This window comes from Pelophylax lessonae, assembly GCF_965119305.1.
Source record: "Pelophylax lessonae genome assembly, chromosome: 3".
Taxonomy (NCBI): Eukaryota; Metazoa; Chordata; class Amphibia; order Anura; family Ranidae; genus Pelophylax; species Pelophylax lessonae.
The window spans coordinates 528985490-529007728 of NC_138770.1; the positions used below are offsets into that span (position 1 = coordinate 528985490).

General features: G+C 43.7%; 1 protein-coding gene across 1 annotated transcript in view; it reads left to right on the forward strand.

Moving 5' to 3' along the window:
* The window catches only part of ACAT2 (acetyl-CoA acetyltransferase 2), a 48754-nt gene that overhangs the window by 12958 nt on the left and 13557 nt on the right, over positions 1 to 22239 (forward strand). The window contains exons 4-8 of the mRNA XM_082249371.1: positions 1115 to 1232; positions 6649 to 6792; positions 7774 to 7896; positions 12556 to 12710; positions 16502 to 16612. Coding sequence (XP_082105497.1) covers positions 1115 to 1232; positions 6649 to 6792; positions 7774 to 7896; positions 12556 to 12710; positions 16502 to 16612 — 651 coding nt within the window. The remainder of the gene's footprint in view (positions 1 to 1114; positions 1233 to 6648; positions 6793 to 7773; positions 7897 to 12555; positions 12711 to 16501; positions 16613 to 22239) is intronic.

Here is a 22239-nt window from a genome sequence, read left to right on the forward strand (position 1 = left end):
CAACATGTGTGCTTTAGTATGTTGGATGTAACAGAAAACAGAACATTGGAAGAGCAAAAGAGAGCAGGGTGTACAGCTAGTACAACATTGGTGAAGGGGAGAGCAGAGAGGTAGGCAGTAGTGATCGACTGATATCGGTTTTTCATTGCCGATACCGATACTTTAGCCAATGCATATCGGTATCGGCCGATATTGGCTGATATTTTTGTCCACTTTTTTTTTTTTTGACAGGTACTTTTGTGAAGGGATCTGGGGGTCTAAAAGACCCCAAACCCCTCCTCTGCACTTAAAAGCATTCAAAACCCCAAGTTTGGCTGCTTTGAATGCTGTCATTTTTTTGAATCTGGCGCTAGACAGTACCCGGAAGTGATGTCACTCATGACATCACTTCAGGGTTTTTGCATGGAGACCCAAATAGAGCCGAATGCGGCTTTGATCGGGTTTTCGGTGGCCATGCAGGCTGGTTGCCCGGTTCTCCCGGTGGGACGGGAGACCCAGGCGAGCCACAGAAGGAGGCGGGAGGGGGAGGATGTCCCCTCCCGCTCCTTGTAATGACAGCCGAGCGGCTTCTCAGCCGCATCGGTTGTCATTACAAGACAGCCGACCTTCGGCTATGGACGCCGGTACCGGGGTGATGCCTCTAGCTGCAGGCATCAATCCGGTACAAGCACTTTCCCGAAATATCGGCAATATTGGTCACCTTGGTGGCCGATTCCGATATATCGGGGGAAGTGCAAGATCGGCCCTCGATATATCGGCTTTGCCAATAATCGGTCGATCCCTAGTAGGCAGCGCATGAGACTTGAGAATACACAGCTAAATGTGTACTAGAAATATTATTATTAATTAATTAAATCTTCTTTTTATTATTAATTAACTATCATTATTAATTAGTTCTTATTTAAGGAAAGCAGAGAGAGGCGAGTGCTACTCTTAGTAGGAGAGCAGGCAGAGAGATGGAGCATGCTCACTCTGGGTGTAAAGCTATTGTATACAAGAACCTTCCATTGCCATTGACAGGAAACCAGGAAATGTGTTTTATATTCTAAATATTATACAGGATATGGATTCATACTGTATATACCTGCATATTACCTAAATCATTATTTTTTAGGCTCCTCACTTGATCCAGATGAGAGCAGGTGTGAAAGCTGGGGATGTCCCATTACAAGACAGCATACTTTGCGATGGTCTCAATGATGCCTTTTACAAGTACCACATGGGAATAACTGGTAAGATGATTGCAGACGAAACGTTTAGGGCTAAATTCACACATTTACTGAATTGTAAAATGCCGATCACCTCAAGGACAATTGTTTTCTGTGTGTCCCATTTACACTGCGACAGAACTGCCCTGCAGTATGCTGTAATAAAATGTATAAGCAACCAGGAAAGACAGCGCTATCCAGATAAAGGTGATGTCATGACAGTTTCCAGATATTGAATAGACCAATGGAAATAGTAGTGTTTATTTGACAACCAGTAGGTATATTAAGTGAATAAAAACCTATAGGATACCAGGTTGGCCTTGTCAGTTGGAGCTCAGCCAATGGCTTCTGGGTCCGCTGAAGGTGGCAGAGAGGGTCACTGATGGCATGTGATGCCGCTGGGTAGAGCCACCAACGAACGAGAGCTGGGCTTGGCCCGCCGGCGCTCCCGCGTGACGTCACCACGACTCAAAGCGGAAGTGCCGTGCCCGGAAGCAGGAAGCCAATATGACCAGCCTTGAACGCATGTGGGGAGCGTTGTCTTGGGTCTTTTTATATGTAGGCATATAAAAAGTCAGATTAGCAGTATTAAACTCAAAAGCAAACATTGATTTTTATGCAACTTACCAATTCTTAGATATGGTGGCTGCATTTGTTGTCTTTTTTTTTTTTTTTTTTTATTTAGGCTTTCTTTCCTTTATTTTCATGTAGTGCTGTAGCCAGTAAGTCTGTTGTTTTTCAAAAAAACAAGCCCTCTTCTGGATGTATTAATTTACAGGGATGAAACAAAGCATTTGCCACTGACGGGTGCTTATAATAAACAGCTTTTATTTATTTTATGTAAAACCTGTATTCTAAAAGCAAAAACATTGTTTGCTGTGCAGATTAGAAAGTGTGAGCTGGAGTCTGGTTTCAGTTTGTTAGTATAACTAAAACTGCTAGTACATCTAACACTACCCTCCCCCAGATTAACAGCTTCAGGACCGCCCACCGCACTTATACTGTGGCAGGGCTGCCCTGCTGCGCTGAATCACGTACATGTACACGATTTTGTAATTCCTGTTAGGGGGCACGTTCCCACTGCCCCAGCTGTGCTGTCATTCGCTACGGCACAAGCTGATCAGCGAGTCCTGGCCAATGATTTATGGCAGGAACCTGCTGATCGACTGAGCGAATGACAGAAGAGAGCCCTGTATTGGTAAATAACACAGGGCTCTCTACAGACAGCAGAAATGTGCCCATTTTTTTCTCCCTGCAAAGCAGGGAGTAAAATCCGGCACATTGCTTACTAAAAATAGAACACAGTACAGACAGTAAACATTGTTAGGAACACAAGTAATTCCTTGATTGCCCCTAAATGTTAACGTCTTCCCAGCAAGTGTAAGTGTATAACTGACAGTGTATATTATTAGCACTGATCACGGTATTGGTGTCAGTCAGTTCCCCCCCAGCATCAGCACCGCACTATCACAGTCCCACTATAAGTAGCTGATCACCACCATTACTAGTATAAAAAAAAAAAAGAAATTCCACTGTATATACATCATCATTTGTAGATGCTATAACTTTCACACAAATTTATATACACTTATTGGGATTTTGGATTTACCAAAGTCATGAAGCAGATATATTGGCTCAAATTTATGAAGAAATTAGATTTTCTATTTTTTTTCTGGAAATGTTTTACACCAGGCATGTCCAACCTGCGGCCCAGAACCGCAGGCAATGCGGCCCACTGCCCCCTGACAATTTTTTTTTTTTTTTTGCTGGGGTGGAAGGAAGTCGAGTCGGGGGCACGGCCACATCGGTTTCCAAATAACTGTAGACAGAGGCCACCTTGGTGGGGAGGGGTGGAGGGGGGGGGGGGCGAGCGCTGTTGGATTACAAACAGAGGGGGGGGGGGGATTTCCTGCTTACCTGGCGGCCACTGTCATACGAAATCCTGCCTCCTTGACTGGCTCCTGTGATAGACAGCACATTGGTAACGTCTCTCATAGGAGCTGGTCCAGGAAGCAGGATGACAGTGGTCGCCGGGTAAGCAGGACTTCCCCACTCTGTGTAATCCAGCGGCTCTCCTCTCTCTTCATTGCAGACTGCATTGGATGGGCTTGCACTGGTGAGGCTACATTTTATGGGCACTGATCAGGCTGCATTGGTTGGGCATGCACTGGTGAGGTTGTATTGGATGGGCACTGATCAGGCTGCATTGGATGGGCATGCACTGGTGAGGCTGCATTGGATGGGCACTGATCAGGCTGCATTGGATGGGCATGCACTGGTGAGGTTGCATTGGATGGGCATGCACTGGTGAAGCTGCATTGGATGGGCACTGTTTAGGCTGCATTGGATGGGCAAACACTGGGCTGCAAGTGCCGTGCGATCTCCCGGCTGTTGCGGGAGACTTAGGATGTCTGCAGTCAGTGACAGAGCCGCTGCTTCCAGAAGAAGCAAAACTCTGTATACTGATTCCATTTCATTTGATCATCCTCTAGTTGTGTTAAATTAGTGCTGGGGGGGGGGGGGGTGCAGGAAGGGCACGGCAGCATTTTATTGCTTATCTACCTTAACTATAGTATATATTTTATATGCGGCCAGAGAAAATTTCTCTACACTCAATGTGGCCCAGAGAAGCCAAAAGGTTGGACACCCATGTTTTACACAGTGTAAAATTATTATTTTTTTTTTTCCCCAGAATGTTTTATTTATTTTTTTTTATTTTTTATTATAGCGTAAAAAATAAAAAAACCTAGTGGCGATCAAAAAACAAAACAAAAAAAAGCTCTATTTGTGGGAAAGAAAAAAATTATATAAATGTCAAAAAATGGCCTGGTCATGAAGGGGGAAAATCTTCCGGAGCTCAAGTGGTTAATAATGCTGCTGCCCAGAAGGTGCCCTGGCGCTCCTTTATCCAGAGCGGAGGGTCTCTAATGCAGGGTACGCACAAGAAGTTTTTTTTGTTCAACCCAGCAGGCCTGAACCAGCTTCTGCGTGTATTCCTTCTGTACCAAAGCTTTCTTTCAATAATTGTGGGTGGAAATTAGTTTGGCCTTATGTACCTTTTAAAGGCCAGATATTTGCCCTGCCATTTGTTTTTCTCCAGAGACCAATTGCTTTTCACTCATTGATACACACTTTTGTTCAGGGGGTAACCTGTATGGTTCCACCTTTTAAGTCTCTCCGGTGTCCAGGGGACTTGAATTTCGTTTTGCCTTTTTTGCAAAAGCCGCCTTTTGAGCAACTTCATGAGATTCCGTTAGTCCTATTGCCTCGGAAGGTGTTTTTTTTGGTGGCAATCACTTTGGCAAGGAGACTGTCGGAATTGGCATCTCTTTCCTGTATAGAGCCGTTTTTGTTATCCACCATGATAAAGTGGTGCTGTGTGCTCATCCATTCTTGTCTAAAGTAGTTTCAAATTTTCATTTGAATCTGGACATTTGCCTTACCTTTGTTTTTTCCCAGACTTCAGTTGCCAGGAGAGAAAGCTCTGCTTACATTAGATATGGTTGGGGCTGTTAAGATATATTTGAAAATGTCCATGGTGATCAGGCAGCCAGTTTCTTTGTTTGTCCTTCAATAAGGTTCTAGGAAGGGCCAGGCAGCTCCTAAGTTGACCATTTCATGATGGATTAGTCGGCTTATTGACCAAGGCTATGGCTTTATGGGTAAGCCCCTGGCTTTTCAAGTAGATGTTCACTCTAGTGAGTGTTGGGGGTCTCTTGGGCTATCCGTCATCAAGTGTCAGTGGCTCAGGTTTGCAAGGCTGCAACTTGGTTTTTGATGCATACCTTTACAAGGTTTTACCAATAGGACATAAGGGTTGCAGAGGATACGGTTTTACCGTAATGTTTTTTCGGGCTGCGGAGTAGTTCCCTTGGGCCTGGCAGTGGCTTCTGTGTCTCCTTTCCCTCATGTGCATTGCTTTGGAATATCCCAGGTTGTCATGATTTATAACCTGCTGTGTGTCCTGTGATGTACAAGAAAGAAAACTGGATTTGTATACTTCATGGGACACAGAGGTCCCTCCCCCTCTTTTTTGGGGGTTTATTGCTTGCTTTAAAATTGGGTTACTTCCTGTATGGGAGGGGTTATATAGGGAAGGGTTTCTTGTCTGTTTGTTTGCCAGTGTTCATTTACCTATAGGTGGCACATAACCCAGGTAGTCATGATTTACAGCCTGCTCTGTGTGCCTTGCCATACTCCAAGATGGATTTTCCAGGTAAGTACAAAATTCAGCTTTCTTTTATGGGGGGGGGGGGGGGGTTGCTGATACCTATTTTTTGCCAGGTATCCACTCCCACTTCAACTGGAAGCACCTTGGCTGTTCGCCAAGCTGCCTGCAACCTCCTGAAGCAAGTCACAGGTCACAGAAGGCTGTGGGTCCATTTATAGAGCACAGTACAGCTCGTGCATGCACAGCGGGGGGCTGGTTGTGACGCGGCAAGGAATCACAGCTGGCTTCGGACAGTAAACATGCCAGCACCGGGGACCTGAAGAGTGGCAAAGAACCAAGGCGGATGAGGACAGCGCTGGATTCCTGGACAGGTAAGAGTTGTTGTTTTTTTAAAAGTCAGCAGCTACAGTGTTTGTAGCTGCTGAATTTTAATTGTTTTTAAAGAGACTGAAGAATCTCTTTATGCTTACAAGCAACATAAAGCATACAGTCAAAAAGGAGTTTGGATAAAGGCATTATTGGGTGTCCTCATGCTTTGATAGAGCAGTGAAAGCTTCCATTGCATTATGGGCACAACTGTAACTTGAATGCAGTGAGCCATCCTTCCCTCCTATCTCCAGCCTCTGCATTCTACGTACATGTTCCCTTCTGTCCATTCCTGCTTGCTTATGTATGGTATGGTCTATGCCAGTGGTCTCCAAACTGTGGCCCCGAGGGCCTGATGTGGCCCTTTGCTTGCCTTTATCTGGCTCTTGGGGCTCTATTCCTTCCACTGATACAAGATACTATTCCAAAATCTGACACCAACAACAGGGCACCATTTATCCCACTGACACCAATAATGGGGCACTATTCATCCCTATGATACCAATAATGGGGCACTATTGCTCCTCCGAATACCAAATGTGGCGATATTTACTTCAACTAATGCCAGGAATATTTCCACTCCCACGGGCCCTTCTAAAGTCTGGAGGACAATCAACCGGCCCTTTGTTTAGAAAGTTTGAAGACCCCTAGTCTATGCCATTTCTCCGTGTACAGTCTTCCTTTCTCCCAAGACTGGTCTTGCTTCTGTTACCTTCTAAGCTGGAGCAATCAGGTCTGAATTGCTGGACCAATAGTGTGATTGCGGGAACATTTGTTGAACGCTATGAACCAAGAGCATTTTTTTAAAAATGGAATGATAGTTATCTTTATGTTTACTGCGATCTTTTATCACATGTTCTCCTAAATATAAACTGTATATATCTTGTCTTGTTTCTTTTCTAGCTGAAAATGTGGCCAAACAATGGAAAATATCCAGAGAGGAGCAGGACCAGTTAGCCGTTCAATCACAGAACAGGACTGAGGCTGCGCAAAAGGCTGGCCATTTCGACAAAGAAATTGTATTCGTTGAGGTGCCTTCCAGGAAAGGTCTGTACTAATTTTCTTTTGTTTTATTTAACTATAGTATGTACTTATGTTGCATATAACTCCTGTGAAACATTATCAAAATTGTCATATTTGCAGTTTCTGATCTGCCACTTCTTTTATTTATTGTGCAGGTTAGAGAGTATGCACACACAGACATACAGAGTGTTAAAGTGGTTCTAAGGCTTGGACATTTTTTACCTTTCCTGCATTATGGTAAAAAATGTCCCAATCTTTGTATCCCCGTCACACCCTTTATACTTACCTGAGTCCTATCTCGATCCAGCACTGTTCCTATCTGCAGCATCTCTCGCCTCTTTCTGCTCACAGAGGCAGCAGCCATTGGCTCCTGCTGCTATCAATCAAATCCTCTAGAAAATAGGGGGGGGGGCTGAGCCAATAGTCAATAGGAACACACCATCCGGCTCAGGATTGAGTCTGCAGGTGTGCCACCATCAGAGAAAGCACACAAAAGCCAGGCTACCACCTCATATACCCAAAAAAATGTGTGAGGAAAGACCACCGGAGCCAAGGCTCAAAGCCACTACAGGCTCATTGTACAGAGCAATCCAGAACAATACTGTGATGCTCAGAATGTCAAGGAGATTTCAAATATATCCCATCGTTTTAAAGAGGTACACTGTAAAAGGTTTTGTGGGATTGAGCATGTTTTTTCTTGCTGACCAGTATGGAGACATCAAAAATTGTGAGGTGTGTTGGATACACAGGTTAAAGACTTGTGCATCCCAAGGTTTGAATCTTATTTTGTTTTGACCTTAATTTTAGGTGATCTTGCTCAACTTGCTTTAAAGTACTTTCTTTACTTTAGTCTAGCAAATCATTTATGTATAAAATTGCCCTGTTTATAAAAACATTTTATTGATGCAAATCCCCTTGTGATTGCAGTATTTGATAATATAGTTGTCTAATTTCTAGTTTATTGGTATATTTTCTGTTTGTAAGATTTATTTCACTTTTTATCAGGTCCTGTTGTAGTGAAAACCGATGAATTTCCTAGACATGGCAGCAGTATAGAAGCAATGGGAAAATTAAAACCTTATTTTCTCAAGGATGGGACTGGAACAGTAACCCCTGCAAATGCATCAGGTTGGTGAACTGCCCTTCATATTACTGGAGTCAAATGATTTGCTTTTCTCCTCTCACCTTCCAGGATGACAACACCTGAGAGATAAGAGGCTCCTCCCTAGAGGAAACACAATCAATTGACAGCTTGTTATAAGTCCCCACCCTTCCCCTTGCTCCTCAGTTTTTGATTGTGTTTCTCCCACAGCGAAACGTTTGTTCTTTTCTCTGACCAGAAGACCTAGAGAGTCGGGTGGTACCCCTGTAAGGCAGGTTTAGGACCGCCAGTGAGGACCGCACTAATTTGCACGCCTTCTCATGATGTTGTACAGGGGGTTCAGGCACAGTGTGCTGGTCCCCCACCTTTGTACTCTGCTCAGCAGAGTCCTGTCCTCCCCTGCATACAGCGAGCTCCATGCTGTGGAGGGCCAGCCGGATGACGTAAGCAGCGACAAGGGGAGGACTCCAAGCTCCAGCCCTCTCTCTAAAATTGGAGTTTCAGGCCACAGCACAGGAGGCAGAGCACAGCGCAACCCAGAATAAAGAGAACTGCTGGAGGAGATGCCAGATCCGTGTGGCTGCGGGAATAGGACCTAGGACTTCAGTGACACTGAGTCCAGCGGGCTGCAAAGAGCCAACGTCTGCTTGGATCCACCTCATAGAAAGGGAGGAAGGAAGGGCAGCAAATGCGGATGCGGGCAAGAGAAAGTCAGGGCGGGTGAGGGCCTTTTGTGATGGGCGTTCAGAAAAAGGCAGATGAAGAATGCCCTAAGAGGGACAGCAGAAGAGGAGAAAGGCTGTCTGCTAGCCACCACTGGCTTTAATGGCCCTAGCTTCCCCCTCCCCCTCTCCTCCCTTTGGATCCCAGAAGAGGTGTATGTATGCTGCTGGTGCAGTGTGAGCCATATAGAATATCTTGGTAGCTTCCCAGTTGGAACAGCAACTTGGAAACGGGGTGATTTTGGCTGCTATCCTCTCATGTAATCCTGAGGATGGAAAAGCAAGCCCTGTGGCTGTGGTAAAGGGGAAAGACAACAGTGGTGAGTACTTTACTTTGCCTTGGGAGCTTAGCAGCGGAATCCCTAATAGCAACCAGCTGGTTTCTGGGTATTAAGATGGCACTCCCGAACCCAATACAGGGTGCTACTATCCTTTTCCCTTCTGGGAACAAATAGCCCAGAAGCTCCAGCTAGATCAGTGTCCACAGCTTCCCTTTTCCTCGGGAGATTCTGTGGTTATTGCAACATTAAGTAGCCAGCCTCTCTCTATAAACCAGATTGTACATCAAAAAGGGTAAATCCAGTGAAGAGGTAAGACCTGGTAAACACAGTCTCTTACAGGCTATTTCTGCCAATGAACACGTTAGACATGCCTAAAGGGTTAATTGGAAGGGATGTGAAGTGGGCTGCAGAACCTGGGGGTCCCAGGAGTAATACCACAGATTTTTCCCTGGTCAGCAATGCACACTAGGTAATCTGAATATATTAAGCCAGCTGCTATGAATCTGGCACGTAGCTCCAGGATAGTTGCATAGTTACATAGTTCGTGAGGTTGAAAAAAAGACATCAGTCCATCCAGTTCAACCTATGATGTGTGTGTGTGTTTGCTGTTAACCGTACATTGTATACCCCTGTATGTTGTGGTCCTTAAGGTGCCCATCTAATAGTCCCTTGAAACTATCGATGCTCCCTGCTGATACGACTGCTTGCGGAAGAGAATTCCACATCCTTACCGCTCTCACAGTAAAGAACCCCTTACGTATTTAAAGGTTAAACCGCCTTTCCTCTAGTTTTAGTGAGTGGCCACGTGTCTTATTGTATTTCCTTTCTCTGAATAGGTTTTTCCATATGCTAGGGTTGCCAGTACAATATTTGTAAATGTATATCATATCCCCCCTCAATCGTCTCTTCTCCAGAGAGAATAAGTTCAGTGCTTGTAGTCTTTCCTCATAGCTGATGTCCTCCATTCCCCTTATTATTTTTGTTGCCCTTCTCTGGACTTTCTCCAGTTCCAGCACATCCTTCCTGAGGACCGGTGCCCAGAACTGGACAGCATACTCCATATGTGGCCAGACCAGAGTCTTGTAGATTGGGAGAATAATCTCTTTATTTCTGGAGTGAATCCCCTTTTTTATACATCCCAGTATTCTGTTGGCTTTGCTTGCAGCGGCTTGGCATTGCATGCCACTGCCAAGCCTGTTGTCTACCAGTACCCCCAGGTCCTTTTCCATCCCAGACTCACCCAGAGGTTCCCCCCCCACCCCTTATGAGTAGCTTGCTTTCTGGTTTCTGGCACCCAGGTGCATTACTTTACATTTTTCAACATTAAACCTCATCTGCCATGTAGTTGCCCACCCCATAATTTTTTTCAGGTCCGCTTGTAAGGTTTCCACATCCTGCCCGCTGGATGGTTAATTTATTCTCCTTGTGGAGGTTGCTTGCTATGTGTAACATCCTAACAAGCTCCCACCTCCTAATTCCTCCTTACACTCTGTGGCAAGACTTGAAAATTGCTGTTCACTGACGCTCTTTATCCAATCTGACAGAGCTTGAGCTATGTTGCAAAGAAGAATGGGCAAAGATTTCACTCAAAGATTCACTCTCTAGAGTAAGCAAAGCTGGTAGAGACATCCCCAAAAAGACTTGCAGCTGGAATTGCAGCGAAAGGTAGTTCTACAAAGTATTGTCGCGGGGCTGAATACAAATGCACGCCAAACTTTTCAGATATTTATCCGTAAAAAATATTGAAAACCATTTATCATTTTTCTTCCACTTCACAATTATGTGCCACTTTGTGTTGGTCTATCACTTAAAATTACCGTATTTATCGGCGTATAACACGCACCTAAATTTTAGGGCAGAAATTTCTGGAAAAAAGCTGGAATTTAAAATAAACAGCTTTAAACTCAGAACATTTTTTTAAAATTAAATGTAGTCTTACCAGTGCCCACAAATGCAGCCTCATCAGCGCAGTGTCCTTAAATGCAGCCTCGCCAGTGCAGTGCCCATACATGCAGCCTTGCCAGTGCCCATACATGCAGCCTCGCCAGCGTCAGTGCCCATACATGCAGCCTCACCAGCGCCTATAATTGCAGCCTCGCCATCGCCAGTGCCCATACATGCAGCCTTTGCCAGTGCCCATACATGCAGCCTTTGCCAGTGTCCATACATGCAGCCTCGCCAGTGCCCATAATTGCAGCCTCGCCAGCCCCACTATACACATCACTAAAAATCCCCAGAAAGCAGTGCCGAGAGGTAGAAGGGGGCTTGCGGCGCAGAGGAGAAGGAAGGATGCGCTCTCATTGGAAGTCCTCGTCACTGCAGTACCCATACATGCAGCCTTGCCAGTGCCCATACATGCAGCCTCGCCAGCGCCAGTGCCCATACATGCAGCCTCACCAGCGCCTATAATTGCAGCCTCGCCATCGCCAGTGCCCATACATGCAGCCTTCGCCAGTGCCCATACATGCAGCCTTCGCCAGTGCCCATACATGCAGCCTTTGCCAGTGCCCATACATGCAGCCTTTGCCAGTGTCCATACATGCAGCCTCGCCAGCGCCCATAATTGCAGCCTCGCCAGCGCCACTATACACATCACTAAAAATCCCCAGAAAGCCGTGCCGAGAGGTAGAAGGGGGCGGGCGGCGCCGAGGAGAAGGAAGGATGCGCTCTCATCGGAAGTCCCGGCGCCTATGATTGATGTTGGCATAGGAGGCGGGACTCGCCAGCGCCCATAATTGCAGCCTCGCCAGCGCCACTATACACATCACTAAAAATCCCCAGAAAGCAGTGCCGAGAGGTAGAAGGGGGCTTGCGGTGCCGAGGAGAAGGAAGGATGCGCTCTCATCAGAAGTCCTCGTCACTGCAGTACCCATACATGCAGCCTTGCCAGTGCCCAGACATGCAGCCTCGCCAGCGCCAGTGCCCATACATGCAGCCTCACCAGCGCCTATAATTGCAGCCTCGCCATCGCCAGTGCCCATACATGCAGCCTTTGCCAGTGCCCATACATGCAGCCTTTGCCAGTGTCCATACATGCAGCCTCGCCAGCGCCCATAATTGCAGCCTCGCCAGCGCCACTATACACATCACTAAAAATCCCCAGAAAGCAGTGCCGAGAGGTAGAAGGGGGCGGGCGGCGCAGAGGAGAAGGAAGGATGCGCTCTCATCGGAAGTCCCGGCGCCTATGATTGACGTCGGCATAGGAGGCGGGACTTCCAATGACAGCGCGTACTTCCTTCTCCTCGGCGCCGCCTGCCCCCTTCTAACTCTCGGCGCCGCCCGCCCCCTTCTAACTCTCGGTGCTGCTTTCTGGACATTTTTTTTTTATATCGGCGTAGAACATGCACAGCTACTTTTTCCTCCATTTTTAGGAGGAAAAAGTGCGTGTTATACGCCGATAAATACGGTATAATAAACTACATTTACGTTTTTGGTTGTAACATGACAAAATGTGGAAAATTTCAAGGGTTATGAATAGTTTTCCAAGGCACTGTAAGTATACAGATCTTTCATTTACATGTTAGTATAGATGTTAAGAGTTGAGAGATAGCAGTTTTAAGATTAGCTAGGTATATATTGGAATGCCACTAGCTCCATTTGTCTAAAGGAACATTTGCAACTTGATATAAATAATTCAGATGACGTTGGTTCTAATGCAGCACTTTTAATGACCTCTTCTCAGGCATTAATGATGGAGCAGCAGCAGTGATTCTCATGCGGAAGTCTGAAGCACGTCGTAGACACCTTTCACCTTTGGCACAGATTGTGTGCACAGCTCAGGCTGGTTTGGATCCATCAATTATGGGAGTTGGACCAATCCCAGCCATCAAAAAAGCTGTAAGTATTCACACAGATGAATTACAAAAAAGGTGATCTGAAAGATTAAAAATACTGTTCTTTCATGCCATCAGTGTTCTTTGCTGTAAGTATATTTAATGTCATGACTCAAAAGAAACACAAGTCAAATCAAGACCATTGCTTGAGACTTTCAGATTGCTTTTTAGTTGAAGTTGTGCAATAAATACAATAAAATAATTACATCTTTAGTCCTAATGTGTGCTTTATATTCAAACTCTAAATTTATTTTTCCCAAACCATGCATAAGAGCTTTTGTAACTACAGCATGCCTTTAGGTGAATCCAGCCTGCATTTGAGATTAGGGATGAAGTTCAGATTCACCAACTTTTGGATGAAAATTTGCAAGTTTGAATGTAGAAATAAAAAAACCTATATAACTCAACCTTTACCCATGGTCAGGTGAGTTACAAATGACAATCATTTGAAAGAATTTTAACTCAGTCCCACTTTCTATAAAAAAGGTGGGTTCACAGCAGCCATATTGTCAGTGACTGATGTAGCTGTTAGGGAGGGCTGACAGTTCTGTATAGGCAGAGACACGGTTTTGGTTTTCTTTTTATTTTCTTATTTTTTGGCAATGGTACATGTCCCCTTCTGTCCAGCTTCCTATGTAGGTGGACAACAGCTTGCTTATTAGCCCATCAAATGGCCAGAATTAAATAACAAGTTTGCCCCTCACAGATTTCAGTTAGGTTCATCACAAGGTTTGCAAACCGATCCCGAGCCGATTCTCTTATATCTGAGATCCTTCAGAGGTGCTTATGGCCTTTTTCTGACCTGCTTCTAATCTGGCTTGTATGGGAAGAAAAACAGTTCTAGGCTGAAGAATGCACTCAAGTTCTAAAGGTGACTAAAGGCATAACATTTAAGCTGATTACACGCTATGAGAGAGTCGGAAGAAAAATTCTGTACGGGGCAAGAGTTTCTAAACAAAAATTTCTGAAAGGACATACGCCAAAAATGTTCTTGTATGTGAACACAATGAACGATTTTCCTTTAATGTGTATTGTTTGCATACAGTTTTCGTACAAGAAAAATCAGATACGAAAGACTGCGTATGATCAGAAACAATTAATAACTGTTGTATGAGAATGTTTGTTTGTACATTATTTCCATCCTCAGTTCTGACTTGCTGTAAAACATTGAGGAAACAGGACGTATGTTCGATTGTCTTATAGTGTGTACCTAGCATAACGTTGCACACCTCCAGGAGTTTATGATTAATATTGACATTATAAGTAATGATATTCTTCCTGTAGGCATTCCCAGACCTTGATAGATATTCCCTGTCTGAGCCTGTTTTAGGGAAGAAGAAAAGAGGCTTGGTTTTCTCAGCTACTTGTTATTTCTCTTTTGTTAGTTGATGGACACAGCTCCTGATATTCTTAAACATTGGGTTTTACTGCCCACTACAGGAGTAGGACACTAGGCAGAAAAAGTCTTTTTACACCTATGGGCAATCCCAGGGGGTATACTCCCTCTCTCTACTATAGGTACTCAGTTTTGTTACAAGCATTGTCAGAGAAAATACAACTTCACAGTGTGGGAGCTGTGTCCATCAATGAACATCAGAGAAATGGGTTTTACGGTAAGTCAAAAATCATATTTTCTCTTTTGTTCATTGACAGACACAGCTCCTGATATTCTTAACCATTGGGACATCCCAAAGCAGTGTTAAATATAAGGGGTGGGAACAGCAAAAAAGTCCCAAGGCTAAAAACAGTAGCCAACAAGGCAACAGGGGCTCAACCAAAACAACTGAAAAAAACAATACACCCTCAAAGAGGACCAAGTCCTCTAAACAGCAGCCTGCAAAACCTTGCGGCCAAAAGAGGCATTCGCAGATGCCAACACATCCACTTTATAGAACTTTGTGAAAGTGTGCACCGACGACCAGGTGGCCGCCTTGCAAACCTGTGTCACTGACGCCTGATGACGGAAGGTCCAGCAGGCACTGAGCGCCCAAGTAGAGTGTGCCTTGATAGGGAAAGGAGGAACCCGACCCCTGATGGAATACGCCTGAATCACCTGATCCATTGCAAAATGGCCGCAGGGCTACACAAACATGGCCACTGTGCATTGCAGCACAAAGGCTACAAGTAAATGGCGGCCCCGTGCGGTACCAGGAGGGATCTCTAGGTCTTTTTCTGCCTAGTGTCCTACTCCTGTAGGGGGCAGTATAACCCATTGGTTAAGAATATCAGGAGCTGTGTACGTTATTGTGCTTGTTGTGCATTTTTAAAGCTAGCTGCAATGCACATTGTATTGAAAATTAATATGCGTCATAATGAACATCATTTGCGTTGCCTCGCGCATACATTTACCTGTCTCATGATGCATCAACGTGTGCCTTGACATGCATGTTGAAATGTGTTTTCTTTGATTATAATAAAAAGTGCATCAAGCAATAACCCAAAGGTGTGTATCCAGCCTTAAGCCGGCCATACACGGTGCAAATTTCTTTCCGGCAACCATGGGTTTGCTTGATTCCCCATCAGCTCAGACAGTGTTGACAGGGAAATCCCCTCCTGCTGATCCATTGTATTCTCCCAGCGAAGGGGCAGGATAATCTACCCCCCCCCCCCCCCCCCGCGCCAGGAGAAGACAGTGATTATTGCTAGCGGCTATACCAACTGCTAACCCTAATCACAAGAAAATCACAAGCAGGCTGGTTGTATACCCAAGTTGAACGATTGGTACATTCAGCCTGCCCATAAATGGTTCAAATCTTGGCCAGTTCCTGCTGAACCAGCTGAGATTTGAACCATGTATAGCCTGCCTTAGGATTGTTGGAGGCTCTTGTGGTGGCTGAATCATTTGTACACTTAAAGAGTATGTGCAGTATGGCTATCTTTTTATTTGGGTAGTCTAGACAAGAGTTAAAGCCCCTATCAGATTATTTTTGATCTGTGTCCTGCTGGCAAGATTTTCCTCTTTTCTGTCCTAGAAATGCAACAGGAAGTGTGAGGAAATCTCCATAAAGTGAGGGTGATTTCGATTTCAGATATATTTTAGAAAAATTTTGGGATTTTCTCTCACTTTCTGTCTTAATAGCAATGGTCAAACTCAGAAAATAGAGGGGTAAAAATCACCAGCAGTACAGCAGCAGTAAAAGCTTGACTGAGGGCCCAAGCCCTCCTCAGTCTTTCCAAAGTTAAGAACAACAAGTCTATTCTCTGTAAATAGCTTTAAATTGTCAAAACGCTCAGGCTCCTGTCCTGTTATAAGATGCAAAATGATGTCATTTTATGGTTATTCTGGCAATGTCAAATACTTTTGTGAATCAGAGACTCTTATTTACTCTCATATATCTCAGTGGACATCTTTCTGTTCTGATTTTTCTATGACTTTACTTGCACTGGCTGGATGCTTAGGAGTACCAGACCCATTGGGGCTGATCTACAAAAGGCAAACAGGCTGAATAGAGTAAAGAACTGTCGACTTCCGTCATCCAATCTTGTGGAAGTATATATATATATATATATATATATATATATATATCATTTTTTTCCACATTATTAGGTATTCTTTGCAAAGTGAATTTTCCCCACTTTTACTAAGATAAAGGACAGTCTCTTACAAAGTTTGAATTTAGTAAATCATCCCCATTGTCTCTGGTACTAAATACTGCCATACACCCTCTCTGCTGCACCAAACACTATTAAGTGTATATATATATATATATATATAGCCAGTTTTACATTGTCATCCTGTAAAAGAAGTCCTTGTGGACAGATCTGCCAGATGGTCATGGAATTTTTGTTTTGCAGGTTGAAAAAGCTGGATGGAGCCTTGATGATGTGGATGTATTTGAAATAAATGAAGCATTTGCAGCACAAGCATTGGCAGTTGTCAAAGAACTAGGGTTAAACCCTGATAAGGTAAGTTATGTTACCTTAATTTGTTGATGTTGGTAACTGTGCCACAAGCCCAGGTTTTAGATTTTCTAGGCCAGTTGGAAGAAAATAGTCCCTACCATGCAAATTCTGAATCTGCCTCACAGAATAATTTCAGTCAGGACTTTCATGGAACTGTGTCTCTCAAACTTAAAGTCAACCTAAATGAAAGTTATATTTTATTAGGCATCTAGAAGTGGTTATTGTGCCTAAGCTGTACCCTGAAAATGTACCTTAGTCTTGAATTCCTACTGATAAATATTAGGATTTTTGGTTTACCTGCAAAATCTTTTTCCCCTCCCTTACCCTCCCCTTTCTTTTCTTCTTCTCCCCACTTTTTTCTCACTCCACTCTTAGCAACCCAGGAGAGCTCTCTCCTCTTCTTTCTTTCTGGTTAGCTCACGGTATGGATGCCCTATGCTTTACGTCCATTAACGTTAAGGGGCTTAAAGTGTAACTAAATGCTAAACGTTTTTTTAGTTTTGGAGAGAGTCCAGAGGGATTAGAATGCTTGTCAGTTTTTATTGCTGTGTATGCCACCATTAAGGAGATTCACTCTTTCTATTTGTCTTGTTTACCATTATCATGGAAAGGGGAAGTAAAGAAAATCCCAAATTTTGGGTTGTCCTCTGAAAAGTAATACAGGGGAAATATTCCAATAAGGACACTAGTTGTGGTTACCTGGGGGTCCCCAAGGAATATTCCCCAATTTTCAGGGATTTCCTCTTACTTCCTGTTTGGCTATGGGACAGGAAGTGTAGGGAAATCACGGCAATGGGACACAAATGGCAAAAAAAATCTTACAGGTTATAACCCTCCATTGCTCTATCCAAAATTAAAAAAAAAAAAGTTTTGCCTATAGTTCTACTTTAATGTGCCCGAAAAGCAGAGAATGTTTCTTTATTATCTCAAACTCTGTTTCAAGCAAAGCTCATCCCCTCAAAAACTAGCTTTACCCGTTTACATATCATGCCTTTTAATTGAGTAGCTAAATCCAAAGGCATTTCCATTTTGATGTTTAAAGCGGGTTCCCTGAACTCAGGAAGACTAACGTTCAGATGGGACAGGTAGGTTTCTTTTTCTAAAAGGTATGATTTACGTCATAAAGGTCACACTGGCTTTGGTTTATGTTCCTGACACAAACCAAGATCAATTCTTAAGCTGTACTAATGAACGACACATGTAGTTTGCTGAGGAATTACACATTCTGGGAGGTGATTTTAATGTTCCTCAGGATCCTGCGACCAACACTACTTTGGGTTCCTCCTCTGCCTCTCCTGGCCTCCGCAAACGCATCCTTTAGGCTGGGTTCACACTGGGTTGCAGAGCAGCTCACAGCAGGTGGTCCGGTGCCTCCCGTTCACCTTTTCAGGTCTGAATTTTTGGCTGAATTCGGACCTGAAAGAGACCAGATGATGCACACGAATTTCCTGCAAACCGCTCTGCAGCTGTCCTGGAGCTGTGTGAACCAGCTTCATTAAGAGTGGGTCAAAGACTCCTGACATGCAAATTATATTAGGGGAAACCCGCATCCAATTTGCACCAGTGTGAACCCAGCCTTAGACGTTTCACGGTGAACAATTTGTGAACATCTGCTGGCTGGTGCACCTGGATGAGAGGAATTACATGTTCTTCTCCCCACTGCATTAAGTGTATTTTTTTATATCTCCCCCCCCCCCCCCCCCCATCACCAGCTCTCATCCATTATAGCTACAGAGATAGAGTATCACTTGGTCGGACCACGTTCCTGTAACATTGAAACTTGAGCTCTCAGATCTCCTCTCGGCTAAACCTTGGCTATACTCTGATTAAAAAGTGTTCCCTTAATTTATTTGAGCAGTGTACTTCAATGGATTGGAAGTGTTTATACAACCCCAAGAGCATTGGTTAAGCTTAATGGAACCCTTTCAGAGCCCTTTTCTATATCTAATGGAACTAGACAAGGCTTCCCCCTCTCCCTACTTCTCTTCGACCTGACCTTGGAACCCTTCCTCTGCATGGTCTGTTAAGATGTGGACATTACGGGTGTGCAGGTGGGCCCTACTCAGCATAAAGTCTCTGCTTACATGGACGATAAGCTTGTCTCACAGACTAACCCGGCCATCTCGCTCCCTAATCTCTTTTGTGAATTTGAAATTTATGGAGCGATATCACATTTGAAAATAAACTTGGGTATTGCTATGGCTGCGGCTTAGGTAACCCACCTACAACAGATGGACTATACAAGCTTTGAAATAGCTGGGCACCTATTTTCCTCCATGGTTGGGCAAGACCTATGCATTAAACTTCCCACCCTTAGTAGGCCAGATGTGGGATCTTAACAAATGGCACAGGGGCTTCTTATCCTGGTTTGGGCGCTATAACATAATAAAGATGTCTATATTACCCAAATTCTTATACCTATTCTAGACTCTGCCCATTGACATTCCTGCCATAGTCTTTAGACAAGTTAACACGTTGTTCACTGACTTTATCTGGGCCCATAAGTGACCAAGAATGCAAAAGCGTCTTTTAACCTTGCCCAGACAACATGGGCAAAAATATCTTCAGGCAGTATACCTGGGGAGTCTTGTTGACGGGATCCTTGGACAGGTAAGTGGGCTTTTATTAAAGGTCAGCAGCTTTAGGATTTGTAGCTGCTGACATTTTGTCCATAATAACCATAAGCTTTACTCAAACACGTGGACCCACTGGAATATGTTTATATTTTTTGACAAAGGTAGAGCCCTCCTAGATTCAAGTTCTTAATACTCTCCACGGCTCTATACTGTATCTGTTAAAATAAATTAAATATTACAAGTAAATAACTACACAGTCAAAATGTCAAACTTAAGATCAACATTAGAGATTACAGTCCTTTAAGTATTGGGAAGCTTTATGGTGATATTTGGTGATGGCCATATTTGCTATCCATTTTTATAGATAGTGGTGGAATAGTTCTTATATGCTAAAAGCAATTCGTATTATGCTTGAGTATTTAGTATGGAAATGACCGTTGATAAATTAGGTGCATCAGTGGATTTCCACAGATTGGTAATAGTGAGCCTTGCTGCTATCACTATATAGACTACAATTGTTCTATAAATTTTAGGATAGATATCAACATTCATTCCTAGTAAAGCTGTGGTAGGTGTGAGCTTGGATAGATTCCCTGTTAGATTTGCTAAAAAGGAGGAAACCGAATTCCAAAAACATTGTAAGCATTTACAGCTCCAAAGAATATGTAAGAGATATTCCATCTGTTTGTTTCATCGCAAACCTATGGGGGGAAGAGGAAGGATATATTTTCGATAATTTAATTTATAAAAAGTCAGGTACCATCTATTTATTATTTTTTGAGAGTTGTCCCAGTGTTCGATATACGAAGAGGATTTACTGATTATTGAAAAGAATTTCTTCCATCTCTCCCAAGAGATTTATTGAGCTAGATCTTTTTCCCATTTAGTCATATGGGAATTTTTGGTATCGTACGACTGGGATACTAATAGATGGTAGAAGAAAGAAATACCTTTCTTTTTTTGTCCATTATTCTTAGTAAAAAAGTGCCAGATTGGTGAGGGGATTTCTACGTGGTTATTGCGATCAATATCTTTTAATTGCGTGTATTTGGTAATCTTAATTAAGACACTTGTTTTATATTGTGAGGGTAGATTTTAAAATAAATGATGTCCCTGTTTGATCCATTCGCCAACAATAGGCGGATTTTACAATGGTTTATTATTCCTGTTGGACTTGAAACTTTAGTAATATCAGTCAAATGTTTAGTTTTCGATAGAATGTGTTTCCATGCTGTTATTGTAGATTGTAGATCTGATACTTAAAAGATTGGGTATATTAATTTTATGAAGAGTAATGCTAGCAATTATTAAGGCATATCATGACCTTTGGTGGCCTCTCTTTCAATGCTTAACCATAGTTTGTCTTCTGGGGTGGAGAACCATAATTTAATTTGGTCTAGTAGGGTAGCATATTAGTAGTTTTTGATATCTGGTAAACTCCTACCTCCTAGAGATTCATTGGTGGTTAATATTGACAACGCTACCCTAGGTCTTTTTTTACCATTCCAAATGAATTGTGAAAGTTTTGTATCCAGTCGCGTAAAAAAAAACTAGCAGGAATTGTAATAAGTAAAGATCGAAAAAAGTACATAAATTTTGGTAATGTTTGCATTTTTTTTTTTTTTTTTCATTTCAAATCTTTATTGAAAATTTTTCAAACAACAGGGTATAACAATAAGCAGGTATGTATAGTACATGTAACAGCTTTTGTGAAACAGTAATCAAGTAATAATCGTAAAACAGGATCCCTTAAACTGAAAAGCCTACATCATCCATAACAGGTATCAAATGGGGGGTTGGAGCATGACTACTTCACTCTATTCCATTGGAAATCACATAACAGTGGGAGTTCGCCATCTAGCGGCCATCAATTAAATTACACACAAGTATTCAGATTATACCAGTGGTCCCAGTTGGACCATAAGTCCTTTTCCTTTCGGTAAGACTCACAATTGGGGGTTACAAGCAACTCGTACGTGTGGTGCAGTTGGGTGGTGTGGACGATGTCCTGGAGGGAAGGGGGTTGGCTATTCTTCCATTTTCTAGTAATACTCAGTCTAGTTGCGAATAGGACGTTCAGTACTAGTTTACGGTGCGGTCTTGGGATAGTCTCTATGGTCAAGTTCAAAAGTCCCAGTTCCGGTGTCGGGTTCAGGGGTAACTGTGTAATGGAGGTTAGCAGCTGGAAAACTTCAGACCAGAGGGCGCGGATTGGTGGGCAGTCCCACAACAGATGTTTAATGGTGCCTAGTTTTCCGCAGGAACGCCAGCATGTCGGAGGAGTGTCATTATGGAACTTCGCTATTATGTCAGGTGTGAGGGACCATCTTAGTGGAATTTTAAGGTGCATTTCTCTAATGGAGGCACTCAAGGAGGCTTTACTACTCAAGGATAGGGCCTTGGACCACTGTTGAGAGGAGAAGGACTCCCCCAGATCTCGCTCCCATTTGAGCAGGGGAGGAGACTTGGAGAAAACGCCTTTTTCGCTTAAAATAGGATAGATAGTGGAGATACCCATCGCTTTCTGAGAAGAGGACGTGAGGAACTCCCAAATTTTCTTCGGGATGGTGGCCCTGAATTGGGGGTTGCGCTTCAGGCAGGACTTGATTTGGACATGTCTGTACCATTCAGTTTTGGGGATATGGAACTCCGAAGACAGTTGTGGGAAAGATTTAAGGATACCACCAGTATAGAGGGCGTCTAGAGTGGTGATTCCATGATCCATCCAGTGACCCAGATTCATATCTGGGACTACCTGGAGGAGGCTAAGTAGAGGTAGAGAAATAGTCGTGAGCGGGGTGCATTTCCATCGCGAGTGTGTCAGTTGCAGCCATGCCGCGATCGAAGCTCCGACGGTCGGAGGCAAGTACGCCGGGATCTTGTCCCTAGTTTGCCTACTACAGAGCCATGAGACGAGGTCTCCGCGAGGAGCTAGATGTTGTTCCAGTTTCCCCCAGACAGTATCTGGGGAGCTCTGGAACCATGGGCGAAGTTGCGAAAGGACGGATGCCAGGTAGTATTCTTCCAGATTGGGCACAGAGGCTCCCCCTGCGT